Source organism: Impatiens glandulifera, chromosome 7, assembly GCF_907164915.1.
Source record: "Impatiens glandulifera chromosome 7, dImpGla2.1, whole genome shotgun sequence".
Classification (NCBI taxonomy): domain Eukaryota; kingdom Viridiplantae; phylum Streptophyta; class Magnoliopsida; order Ericales; family Balsaminaceae; genus Impatiens; species Impatiens glandulifera.
In genome coordinates, this window is record NC_061868.1 from 35842898 (window position 1) to 35855546 (window position 12649).

At 29.0% G+C, this 12649-nt stretch overlaps 2 protein-coding genes across 2 annotated transcripts; one reads left to right on the forward strand and one right to left on the reverse strand.

The window, feature by feature from the left end:
• Nucleotides 1-780: 780 nt before the first annotated feature.
• LOC124910188 (nudix hydrolase 25-like) lies at nucleotides 781-3066 on the forward strand. Its single transcript, XM_047450800.1, has 5 exons — nucleotides 781-1083; nucleotides 1372-1422; nucleotides 1616-1708; nucleotides 2163-2257; nucleotides 2624-3066. Exons 1-5 carry the CDS (start codon nucleotides 1018-1020, stop codon nucleotides 2841-2843), a joined length of 525 nt encoding a protein of 174 aa, XP_047306756.1. The 5' UTR covers nucleotides 781-1017; the 3' UTR covers nucleotides 2844-3066.
• An 8399-nt stretch (nucleotides 3067-11465) lies between these two features.
• LOC124909812 (agamous-like MADS-box protein AGL80) lies at nucleotides 11466-12350 on the reverse strand. The gene has a single exon (XM_047450447.1). It carries the CDS (start codon nucleotides 12348-12350, stop codon nucleotides 11466-11468), a length of 885 nt encoding a protein of 294 aa, XP_047306403.1.
• Between the last annotated feature and the right edge of the window lie 299 nt (nucleotides 12351-12649).

The window sequence follows — 12649 nt, forward strand, 5'->3', positions numbered from 1 at the left end:
GACTAAAATTATAATAGTTGAAGACTCATATAACACAATTTATAATTGGCCAAATTGAGGCCAATTGCGATTTCGAAACTTTTTTTTACAAACCTCACAATTTAAGTTATACAAAACTTCGTTTTGTATTGAATGTTACAGATGTCTTTAACTTATTATATAATTATTATTTATAAATAAATAAAAAGATTAATATCACTAATTTAATTGTCAAATTTAAGCGAAGATTAATATCACTATTTTAATTGTCAAATTTAAGCGAAGTAAGGATTTTGACTAACGATATTCTGAAGTTCGATAGTCACTCTCAATTCTCTAAAATTTAGTAGTTAAATTAGTGATATAAATATTTTATAAATTTATAAATGACATGTAAATAATAAGTTAACAACGTTTGAAATCGATAAGATAAAATTTTGTTTGTATAACTTTTTTTTTTGAAATTAAATGAGAACTAAAATGACACCCCATAACCATGATTTCTTATTTTGTTTGTATAACTTTAACAATAAAGAGTCTCAAATGTTATAGTTTAAAAGAGTGGTCCGACATCTTAATTGAAAGTAATCCGAACCTCGTTCCGAGTCAAATTTAATAAAAATAACTTAGGTTCAAATTAAATAAAAATAGTTGTGAAAAAAAATTATGTCACCATAAATAAATTTAGACAAATATTTACAATATTCTTTACTAAATCAAGTTAAATCACACTTTGTTTAAGTATTTGTATTTTTTTTCAAAAAAGAAAAAGAAAAGAAAAGAAGAAGTTGGAAAGAAAGTGTGCGTAGGATAAGCAGAGATTTGAAGTGGAAAGGAAGGTGATTCGCCAGTCGCCACTACGGCACTAATGGAAGCTTTTGATTTTCGCAATATTATCAGCATCGTCATCTTCACTCATTCCTTTCTCAAACTACTATATAATACTATTACTCCCTTCTTCAGATCTCTCTCTCTCAAAAAGACTCTGACTTTCTGCTTCACTCGACAACCAAAACAAAGCAAAGTAGATTCTAGAAGATGGAGGATTTGCCATCCGGTTATCGCCCCAACGTCGGAGTCTGCCTCATCAACTCCGACGATCAGGTACTTTTCTTCTAATTCCCGATTGGATTGAATCTATGTCTAGCAGGATTAGTACAAGAACTAAGCGCTCTGTGTTTTTGTTGATATCATCTTCTTATTTCAGATTTTTGGTAAAAATCTGTTCTTTTGTTTCTGTAACTAAGACAAACTCAAATAAACAAGGACCCATTGAACTGATTTTTCATGTTTGTAATTTCAAGATTTACCAATATGCTTATTAGGTCATTATTTATGTGTGATTATGCTCAAACAAGAGTGAATGTGGTGTAATCAAGTGTATAATTGCAGGTTTTTGTGGCTTCTAGATTGAACGTTCCAGGAGCATGGCAAATGCCTCAGGTTCAGTGATCATATTTTCCCTTTCTCAGAGATCTTGTTGAGCAAATCATCACTTCATTATTGAATTATTTATCTTTTCTTGAGTCTTCCAGTTTCTTTACTAGGGCTTCAATTGTAATCTAATCTACTGCATGAACTGAATTTCGTAATTCAATTGACTAGCTCTGCTTATCACATTTCTTTGTCAAATTAGGGAGGAATTGAAGATGACGAAGATCCAAAGACTGCTGCAATGCGGGCATTGCGAGAAGAAACTGGCATAATCTCAGCTGAAATAATAGCAGAGGTTTGTTCCTCCTTAAATATAGTAAATCATTGTCAAAAAGTAGTATATATTTGAATCTTGTTTACCATTATGTCCATAAAGAGAGGTCATCTATGTGTTTTTTTTCTCTAAGTTCTTAACTCCTTGTATGGACGAAGGTTGTTGAAGTCCAATACTATAGCACAAATATGAAATATGGTAAAAGTCTTCTATTTAGGAGGTTCAGGTCTCAAGTTCAATTCTCAAAATCACTTTGATTGAAAGTGGGGGTCATTACTGTGTGTGTGATGTTGATTGAAAGTGGGGGTCATTATGGTGTGTGTGATGTTGAGCTAGTCCCTCCCACATGAAAAAGACCCTGCTCTCAAAAAAATGAAGAAGCAACTAATACTTATTTCATAGAACCTTGTGCTTTACTTTCCATGAGACATGCATTGCTTTAGGTCAATTAAATGAGTTTCGAACGAATTTGCAGGTCACAAAATGGATTACTTACGATTTCCCACCAGCTGTGAAGACCAAAGTGAGCCGTGTTTGGGGAGGTGAATGGTTTGGACTGGCTCAGAAATGGTGAGTTATAACTTTGATTGTATTTTTATATCATGAAAAGATTAAGGCAGTATTTGATATCACAACATATCACTTAATCTAAATAATGAAATGCTAATTTGAATTAAGTTCACTTAATAATTGTTATTTAAACTTATTTATTTTAACCCAGGTCAAATTATGCATAAATGAACCAAGCTTATATTCTTGCTTAATTCAAATAAGTTAAAGATAACTTAATTTAAAAGACTCTTAACTTAAATACCATGTATTATCAAACTAGTTTACATACCAAGTACATAAGAAAATAATATTTTTATTTTTTTCACATACTTGACTCATTCGACACACATTCTGCTAATTGTGGTCACATGAAGTGAATGATAGGTTCCTTATGAGGTTAATGACAAAAGATGAAAGTGAGATCAACTTAGCCAATGTAGAAGCAGATGCAGAATTCTCGGATTGGAAATGGGTGAAACCCGAAGAGGTTGTTGAGCAAGCAGTGGAGTATAAGAGGCCTGCATATGAACAAGTCATGACAACTTTCAGACGTTACATTGCTCCAAGTGCCAAAACGGCTAAATGTGTCTCATCAAAATGGTGAAAAAGAAGGGTAATAAAAGGTGATACCTTAATCTACTGCAAATAAGTTTTTTTCTTTGTGCAATTCTGCCATGTGTAAATTGTACATATGTAATGAGACCGAGAAACAAGCCTAGCTCGATTGAATTTTGATAGGCTCTATTTGCAATTTCTGATGTGTAACGCTATAATTGTTGTAGACTGCTCTTGACTGAGCATTATAAGGTTCTTCAGAGCTTGGTTGATGTAGGGTTATTTGAAAGAAAAAAAGAAGATTAATTTGGGTTAAGTGTGAATATCAAACAAGGCTAAGTATGAATTGTGGAGGAAAGGATGACACAAATGGGTTAAAAATGGGCACACAATCTTTATTAAAATTTCAACTATTGGCATTTTAAGTTTTAGAAACAAAAATATATGCAAGTTCTATTAAAAAGAGGGAGAAATATCAATTTTATACACAAAGTTGGGGGTAGGGTGTCAAATTTATATATTAAGTTATAAAATTCTATATATGTATATAAACTTGACAAAATGTATTAAATTTATTCATTTAACGTCAAAAATGTTAACGGTGTTAAAATTTGATAACTGTATAATAATAATAATTAATTTTTAATCCACGTCATCTGCCATGTATTAAATTATATATGTTTTTAATACACATCAGTATTGGTAACAACAAGAAACTCAAGGTCCAGATATTCGATTGGTGTTCTTGAGGACGACGATGAACTCTGGGTCGGAATAGGAGGGGAATTTGATTCGATCCGGAATTGTCTTTCGGTTGGAATCCTGCAGGTGGGAATTACCCCCATTCCTTACGGATAGAAAATATTTCAGTCGAAGTGTTTGATTATATCAGACCTATCAAACCCTAGGAGCAAGAACAGTTCTTGGGAGAGAAAGTCTAAAATCCATCTTCTATTTTGTTCAATCCAATAACATTCATCTCATCTGCGACCTGATCTACGCTGGAACAGTTTTGGGTTTCCCGGAGAAACTGTTTCTCGGATTTCATAAGCATGTCGAAAATCATCGAAAAGAAGAACAACATATGAATCGTAATCTAATTCATATTATCTACAATCACTCGAAGGATCTAGGTTTTCCAGATTCATAGTCAAAATTATTTATTCGTACAACGATGAAGTGGTGAATTGAGCTATAAAAATGTCTACTTTCGGACTGGTCTCGACTCAGACTAAATGATCGATTGGCACCATGCTTGTCGACGATGAATTCTTGAACAAATTCTTTGAAAGAAGCCGAATTGGTTAGATAACATGAGGAACATGTTCACAGAGGAATTGGCAAAATTGGGAATAGGAGTTTGAAAATAAATGTGGGTTTATTCTTATGGATAGATTTATTAGGGTTTCTCGATGAACATGAACAATGAACAAAGTGTTAAGCCGTAGAGATGAGTCGGATAAAAACAATATATTTAATATCTGACATGAATTAATATTTTTTTAATAATTATATAGTTATAAAAAAAAAATTAACATTTTTTCTGTTAAATAGAATAAATTTGATTCATTTTGTCAAGTTTATATATATAAATAAAATTTTACAATTTAATAAACAAATTTGAAACTACTATCCAACTTTATACATAAAATTGACATTTATCCCATTAAAAAGAACTAGATTAAAAATTCATATGTAGATATAAACTATCTTCATTAGAAAACCATCTAAATATTAAATTAAAGTTAGAAAAAAATGTAAAAAAATTAACATTCTATAATCTTCATTTTTTTTAATTATCAAAATTTTAAATATAATAATTGATTTTAAATATAATTCATTAAAATAATAATTTTATAATCTTCATTTTCTTTAATTATCAAAATTTTAAATATAATAATTGATTTTAAATATAATTCATTAAAATGATTTTTTTTATAATATATATAATCGACGAGGCTTTCGTCGACCGGTTCGTTATGTATATCACCTTGGGTCCATATGTATTTTTTTTCTTTTTCGAAATCAATGATCTAGTTATATATTTATTTTGTATATTTAATATGTTTTTATAAAATATACAACTATTATATTTATTTTAATTTTTGGGGCCACAAAATTTGAATTTGCATCGGGCCTCCCAACTCTCGGGGCCGACCCTGATTGTGGGTTGACTCGTCCATAAACTTAAAACGGTTAAAAATAAAATTAAAAATGCTATAGGTTTGTTTCGAACTTGCCACTTAATAAAACAAATACAACATTTTAATCAACTAGGCTAATAAGACTTTATGTTTTAAATTCAACACCAAATTTGATGAACACGGAATATTTTAAAAATATAAGTTCAACTTTTTAACTAACTAATATATATATATATATATATATATATATAATAATATGATGTTTAATTTCAAAAGTTTTCGGATTGCCGCGTTGAGAGTTGTGGTTAATTTGGATATATATGGAGATTGTTGATTTGACTGAAGTAAAAAAAGTGTAATGTCACATATTATAGGTCAATTATTGGAGTGGATAAATGTGAAATGAGATGGATGGTTTGCCGAATTGAGGATAAAGAAGGTCGGGTTGTATGTGAATGATTTTGGTTAAAATTTGTTATAAAATTAGTAGGTGGATAAATGAGAGTGTTCTAATTTTTATTTTAATATATTATTCGTGATTTATTATGAATTTTAAACATTGAAATACATATTATAATAAAAAAATTTAGTAATTTATTTTTTAAATATTTTTATTTGTGTGCATCGCATAGGAATCTTTATAGTTATTAGGAAGATTCCCGTGCGATGCACATAGATAAAAATATATTATATAACGTCCCGCGTTCATCAAATTTGGTGTTGAATTTAAAATATAAAATGTTATTAGCCTAGTTGGTTAAAAAGTTGTATTTGTTTTGTGAGGTTGCGAGTTCGAAACATACCTATATTATTTTTAATTTTATTTTTAACCGTTTTAAGTTTATGGGCGGGTCAACCCAAAATCTGACCCAAATATCCATTTATTCCCACATATATATCCAAATTAACCACAGTTCTCGATCCGGAAATTCGAACACTTTCAAAATTAAACATCATTATATATATATATAAATTTGTAACTATTAAGATAATCATGATGTACCATTCTTTGTACAACTAAAGTAGCAACATATGCAACCATAAGTGGAATTTACATGTATCATCCACAACGTGATGTTATTCCAATTTTAAATATTTGTCCAACATTATCATATAAAATAATTTTAAAATGTTTGAATTAAACATATTTTCCACTTGAGATTAATAACTTGTATCTCATAACTTGGTTAAAATATATTTTCATTATTTTACAAGGACAACTTCATAAAATTAATAGTTGCTAGCTTTTTATAATAAATATGTTAGTCATCAATTCCGATCGTTTTTCCCTCTTCAATTCTCGATCAAACTTGCGTTCACCAAATTGGTTGAGGAAAAGGAAACCCAGCGATCAAGCACTCCCGCGCATAGGGGTGGAGCCATGCATGGGCTAGGGTGGGCTCCAACCCCACCTAAATTAAAATCTTAAAATAAAACATTTTATATTTGTATTTGACATATGACCCTTAGCCTCACCTATAATTTATTATATTTTAAAATATAATTTATTTATAAACTAATTCATAATTATATTATTTTAAATATAATTTTATTAAAATAATTATTATTAATATATTATTTTATACTAACAATATTTATAATAATACATAAATTTTAATTAATATATAAATAAAGTATAAAAAATTATTTATAAAGTAATGTAAATCATATAATAATATTATTTATTTTAAAATTATATTTATATAATAATTATTTTTTATTTATTTTAATATAATTAATAATACAAATTATTTATAAGGGTAAAATATAAAAATTAAAATAATAATAGTGTTTTATATTTCTTAATTTTAAACTAATTCAAAAATTTATAAGAAAATATAAATTAATATTAATAAACAAGTTAAAATAGTTACATTGGTTTGATTCGGTATTTAAATAAAGAATTTGATATCCCTGCTCAAGAACTGAACAAATCTCCAAGAATTGATGTTGATGTAAGTTCTCTTAAACTTGATCCATCATTACGTATTCCGATATGGAAATATCATTTTAATCAAAGTGATGAAATTAGACGAGCTTATATCAAGATGGGGTCATATCAACCTATTAAGGATGAGTACCCGCCAACCAAATTTGGAAATCAAAATCGACGATTCCAAAATCATTGGTTTAAGAAATTTACTTAGTTAGAATACTCTCCTTTGAAAGATGCTGCTTTTTGTTTCACATGTTTCTTGTTTAAACATAAGCAACACCAAAAACATACATTAAAATAGATGGATTCAAATATTGAAAGCGAGTTAATGATGATGATAGATGCTCTTTTGTTATGCATATAGGATGTAATATTTCACCACATAATAGGGCAGTTGAATATCTTGATAATCTAATAAATATTCTTGTCATATTGACAAAGTACTGAATGCATAGTCTTTAGATAAAAAACAAAATAACAGATTACGGTTTACAATAACTATTGAAAGCACTCGGTGGCTCACTTTGCAAGCGTGTGCATTGAGAGGGCATGACGAGTCTCCATCTTCTAATAATCGTGGAAATTTTATTGAAAAAAAAGCATAGCATAAAAAGTTATATCTGAGATGCAAGTTGGAGTTAGCCCCATTTAATTTTTCATCCTGGCTCCGCCCCTGCCCGCGAATGTTGTCGAGGACACGTTCGGCTTATTGTCTCTTTTGTCTATTTATTAATATGGTACCATAATTGAAACTGAAGGAAGCAAAAATAAGAATCCTGAAACTCAAGTTGAGAACAACAAAAATAAGAATTCTGAAATTCTAAAAACTAAATTTTCTATCATATTAGCACAAGTTCGTTCAAAGAAAGATTAGACAATGAGAATAAGCAAACTTCATCATCCTCTTCAATTCAATCTGGAAGGGAAAGGGGAAGAAGGCCATAGGACGCAGTAGACTTATATGTAAATAAACACTCCTCAAAAAATTAGGAGCTAGTATTGATTGTAATCTTTTAGTTTGTAATCTTTGTTGTATGATTGTGTGAATGTTACTAATCAAATACTTTAGGATTTGTTGTTTGTCATCTTTTAATCATAGTTAGGGTTTGTCTAGTTATGATTTTTGACCCTCCCATTTTTTAGATTTTTAATAAAATGATATTAACAAAATTTAAAAATAAAATAAAATGGTACACATTATTTACCAGCTGGCACATAGAGCCATTAGGTTGACTTTGTTTTGCTCCTATCTAACTGTATATCTGAACGTCCTGGCCGGTCGTCTCAATTCTCGTAATCATGTACAGTTGAGAACGGGTCAATTATATTTTTTTAGATCTCGTTAGGGGAATATTTGGTGTCTACACAGTAGCACATGAATAATGAATCCAAAGCTAGATTTCAACGGATGCTCCAGAGTTTATCAAGTATAATTTTTTTTACTATACAACACTTATATAAAAAATAAAAGTATAATTAATAATGATAATAATAAAGATACAAAATCACGCTGATACTAATAAAATAATTATTTTTTTAACAATTCAACTACTACTAGACGTACAAACAAATGGAGACAATTGAGTTCTTCGAGTGTTCATTTGTTGAAAATGTTGTAAAATTTGTTCATTTTCAACTGTGACAAAAATCTCATTCTCGATGTATATTACCAAACTATCGTTATCGTTCATCCACTCATCACTCTCATATATAAAGAAGTGCTCCCCACTATCAAAATAAATCAGACAAAATACATTATTCAAAAAACTAGGGTGAGAGAGGCTCAAACTCTCGATCTCACAGGATTACTCATAAATGCTATGAGACCTACGCGCTAGCCAACTGCACCACCACCCCATTCTATCACTTGTCACTTCTAATTATATATGTAGAGAAAAATATATAATTCATAATTAATTTGTATAAATTATATCCAAACTTTTCACAAAAGTCAAGGGGTTCTTAAGCCCTTGCACCACTTGAATCCGCCACTAAGCACATCTATGTTGACCACTTATACTAAATTCAACTTTATACTACCTGTTCTACTATCCTTGTAACATGATTGTTTGTACTGTATCGATAATCCACAACTGATTCTTTAAAAAAAATTTAAACTTTGAACAATTATGTATATTAGAAAACAAATTAAAACGAAACTTACCAGTGCAATTTTTGCTAAAAGATGCTTTAGAAGAGCTTCACTATTCCATTTGATTCAACATGCTCAACATCTGTATATCTTCATCCGAGTATCATTTTTATGAAATATTCTTCTTTTGATCTTCACAATCTTATCAAAAGGAGTGAATGTCATGTTCACATAGTTCTTCCCTTTTGAATCACGATTACCCTTTGTTACAAATGAAATGATTCAATAATAGGGTTTTCCATAATTAACGCCTCTCCAATAGATGAAGACTATATATAGAGATAAGAGGCTTAAAACCTAATGTATTTGGGCCTTAATATATATATGAGGCTTAATACATAATACCCTAAATATATAAATACTATACAATATTAACCCATTATTTTAACACTCCCCCTCAAGTTGCAGCGAAGATATTCATCACGCCTAACTTGCTTATAATGGGAACAAAATCTCTATTACTAAGGCCATCTCCAACCCAAATACCTATTTTCAAACTCAAAATGCAATAAACATCCCATCAAACAGTAATTCATCTCCAACCCAAAACCCAAACTCAAACTCAAAAGAATATTCTCAGAATATTCCTTTTTATAATAATTTTTATTTTTTTCAATATTATCTATATATTTATTTAAAATTACAAATTGAACCCATAACTTTACAATAACTTATTAATCACTTTTAAATTCTAATTATAAATCAATTATTTATACAATATTTTTTATTATTATAAATTTATAATACTTAAAAAATATAAAATATAAATATAAACAAATTTAAATATAAATTAATCATATAAACAAATTAAAATTATCATGAATTAAACATATAAATAAAGTAAAATATAAATAAATTTAAATATAAATAAATTATATAAATAAATTAAAATATAAACAAATAAAATAGGTAAACAAATTAAAATATAAATAAGTTATATAAATTAATTAAAAAGAAACTAAAAGGACTAAAATGAAAGTTTTGAGTATTTGAACAGTGTCCCTACAAATTTGGGTATGGAGAAGAGAGAATTTGCAGAAAAACTCAAAATACAGTTGAGTTTGCAGGTGGGTTGGAAGGCTAAAACCTATTATGAAGATGAGTTTGTAGGTGGGTTGGAGATGATCTAAGACCCTTAATTAAGACATCGTCTAGTTGATCGTCAGTCTTTACATACGAGGTACATAGGAAAGAGTTAATTAGTAATTTTAATAAATTGTTAAATATTTTTAGGGTGTTTGGTGTTTAACTGATAATTTTAAATTTAAATTTATTTTATTATATATTTTTATTAATCAAAAATTCAATTAACTTTTTATTAATTATTTTCTTATTAGTTAATTTGTTCAGTTATATAAATCATCTAAAATTCAATATATATATATATATATATATATATATATATATATATATATATATATATATATATATATATATATATATATATATTCTCAATGTAGTAGCTCCCAGTCTCGCCTATGTTGCTCTTGACCACGTAGGGTACAAACTCGCTCCTTGCTGCTAATCTGGCTGATGGAACTGCTACCGCCCTTATGTGAGAGAAGGGGGCTGGTATCATCCCTTCTGTTCCGTAGACTAAGGAAAACGTCGACGCGTGTACCCTTTCTTCCGTGATGAACTGTTGGCACCAGTCCTACATTTAGTCTCTGTGGACCGAGGAGAAAGGGGCATAAAGATTCCTTTGATAAATTTGCGATTAAAATAATATATAGTTTTGAATTCTCTCTGTATTTTTCTTTCCAGTAAACAGTTAACTCATCTTGAAATAAGGTATAAATATCCATGATATTTCCATTTTTTTTTCCGGAATTCTATTTGTATGCTTGTATTGAATTTTAGATGATTTATATAACCGAACAAATTAACTAATAAGAAAATAATTAATAAAAAGTTAATTGAATTTTTGATTAATAAAAATATATAATAAAATAAATTTAAATTTAAAATGTATCAGTTAAACACCAAACACCCTAAAAATATTTAACAATTTATTAAAATTACTAATTATCATACATTTTTATGTTTTTAATGTTCTCTATGTTATAAGAAAATGTTTAATTATAATGAAGTTAACCTTAAAAAAAAATAAAATAAAATATGATAAATAATATTTAAATATTCAATAAAAGTAATTAACTGCACTATATTTGAAATAGTTTATAAATATTTATTATTTTTATTTATAATATTATTTTAATTATTCATTTTTAAATAAAAAAAACATAATTTTACTCGTTATCATAATAATTATATTATTTTTGATGACCAATTATTAAATAAATGATATATAATAATAAAGTTAAGCAAAAATAAATTACATATAATTTTTTAATAGAAAGAGACTCAAGGATAAAACAAATAAGATAGAAAAGAAAGAAAAAGAAAGAAAAAAACACGCATATTGAAGAAGACATTCCTTTAATGTGAAGATGGATCATGTGGCCCCATGTCTGCGTTATGGTAGTGAGGAAATGGAGGTGGGTTGCTCGGGTATGACATGCCATTCTGCGGGAAATCAGATGGCAGAGGCTGAAATTCCATGTTAGGATCAATGTTAGGAAGTTCAAACCCCATATTAGGAGGCTGAAATTCCAAGTTAGGATGTTGGAAATTCATATAATTTGTCTCAAATCGAGTGTCAGGAAGTTCAAACCCCATGTTAGGAGGCGAAAACTCCATGACCGGAGGAGGACATGTCATGTTGGGCGCCATGTAAGAGCCAAATCCCCCATGAGTTGGAGGCATGAAATCATCTTGGCTCCAAGCAAGTTGTTGGCTACCACCAACTCCACTCCCTTCAAAATCAAATTGGGGAGGAAGAGGGTTGAAAGAGGAGGAGTCCATCGTCCTCTTAACCTCCATCAAGTTTTGAACGATAACTCTAGCTAGCTCCTTCAAATCTTCGGTACTAAGGCTTGACATAGCATTTTGTGGATTCATCATTGATTGAAACATGATATGCGTCATCTCGTTATGACGGATCTCTCTTTCACGTTTTCTTAGTTTCTCTTGTAGTTTTTGGAGCCTTTGCCTCGTAAAGGTCTCTTGGTTGACCTTTCGTTTTCCTTGACCAGCCTTCGGAAAACTCTGGTACTTCGTGATGAGTCTTCGTACTTCATCCATGGACGGCCAAACAAAAGGTTGGGGATCAAAGTCACTATACATGAAGGTACACGCTTCAATGTCACAGAGAGTGGTGAGTTCATCTAGTTGCTTCACAACACTAAGTTTTCTTTTCTTGAATGTGTTTTTTCTCACATTATTATTGAGAATGTAAGTAATCTTAACTTTCTTTCTAGCCATGGTGTTTTTACAAACAATTGAATATGACAACTCTTTTTTTTTTCTTTCTGAATGAGGTGAGATTTGTTAATGGTTAGAACTCCTCTTATATAGATTTTTAGAAGAATTTTTTTTAATCAAAATTAGTTTGAAAGACTCAATCTAAATACATTTTTTATTTTTTCAGATTTTGTATTAAGATTTTGTATTAATGGTGGTAAAATTTACTACCATAAAAACTAGTTTCCTATATTAATATAAATAGTTGTAAATTGAATAAGTAATTATGTTATAAAATCAACTTTTTCATTTAAAATAAT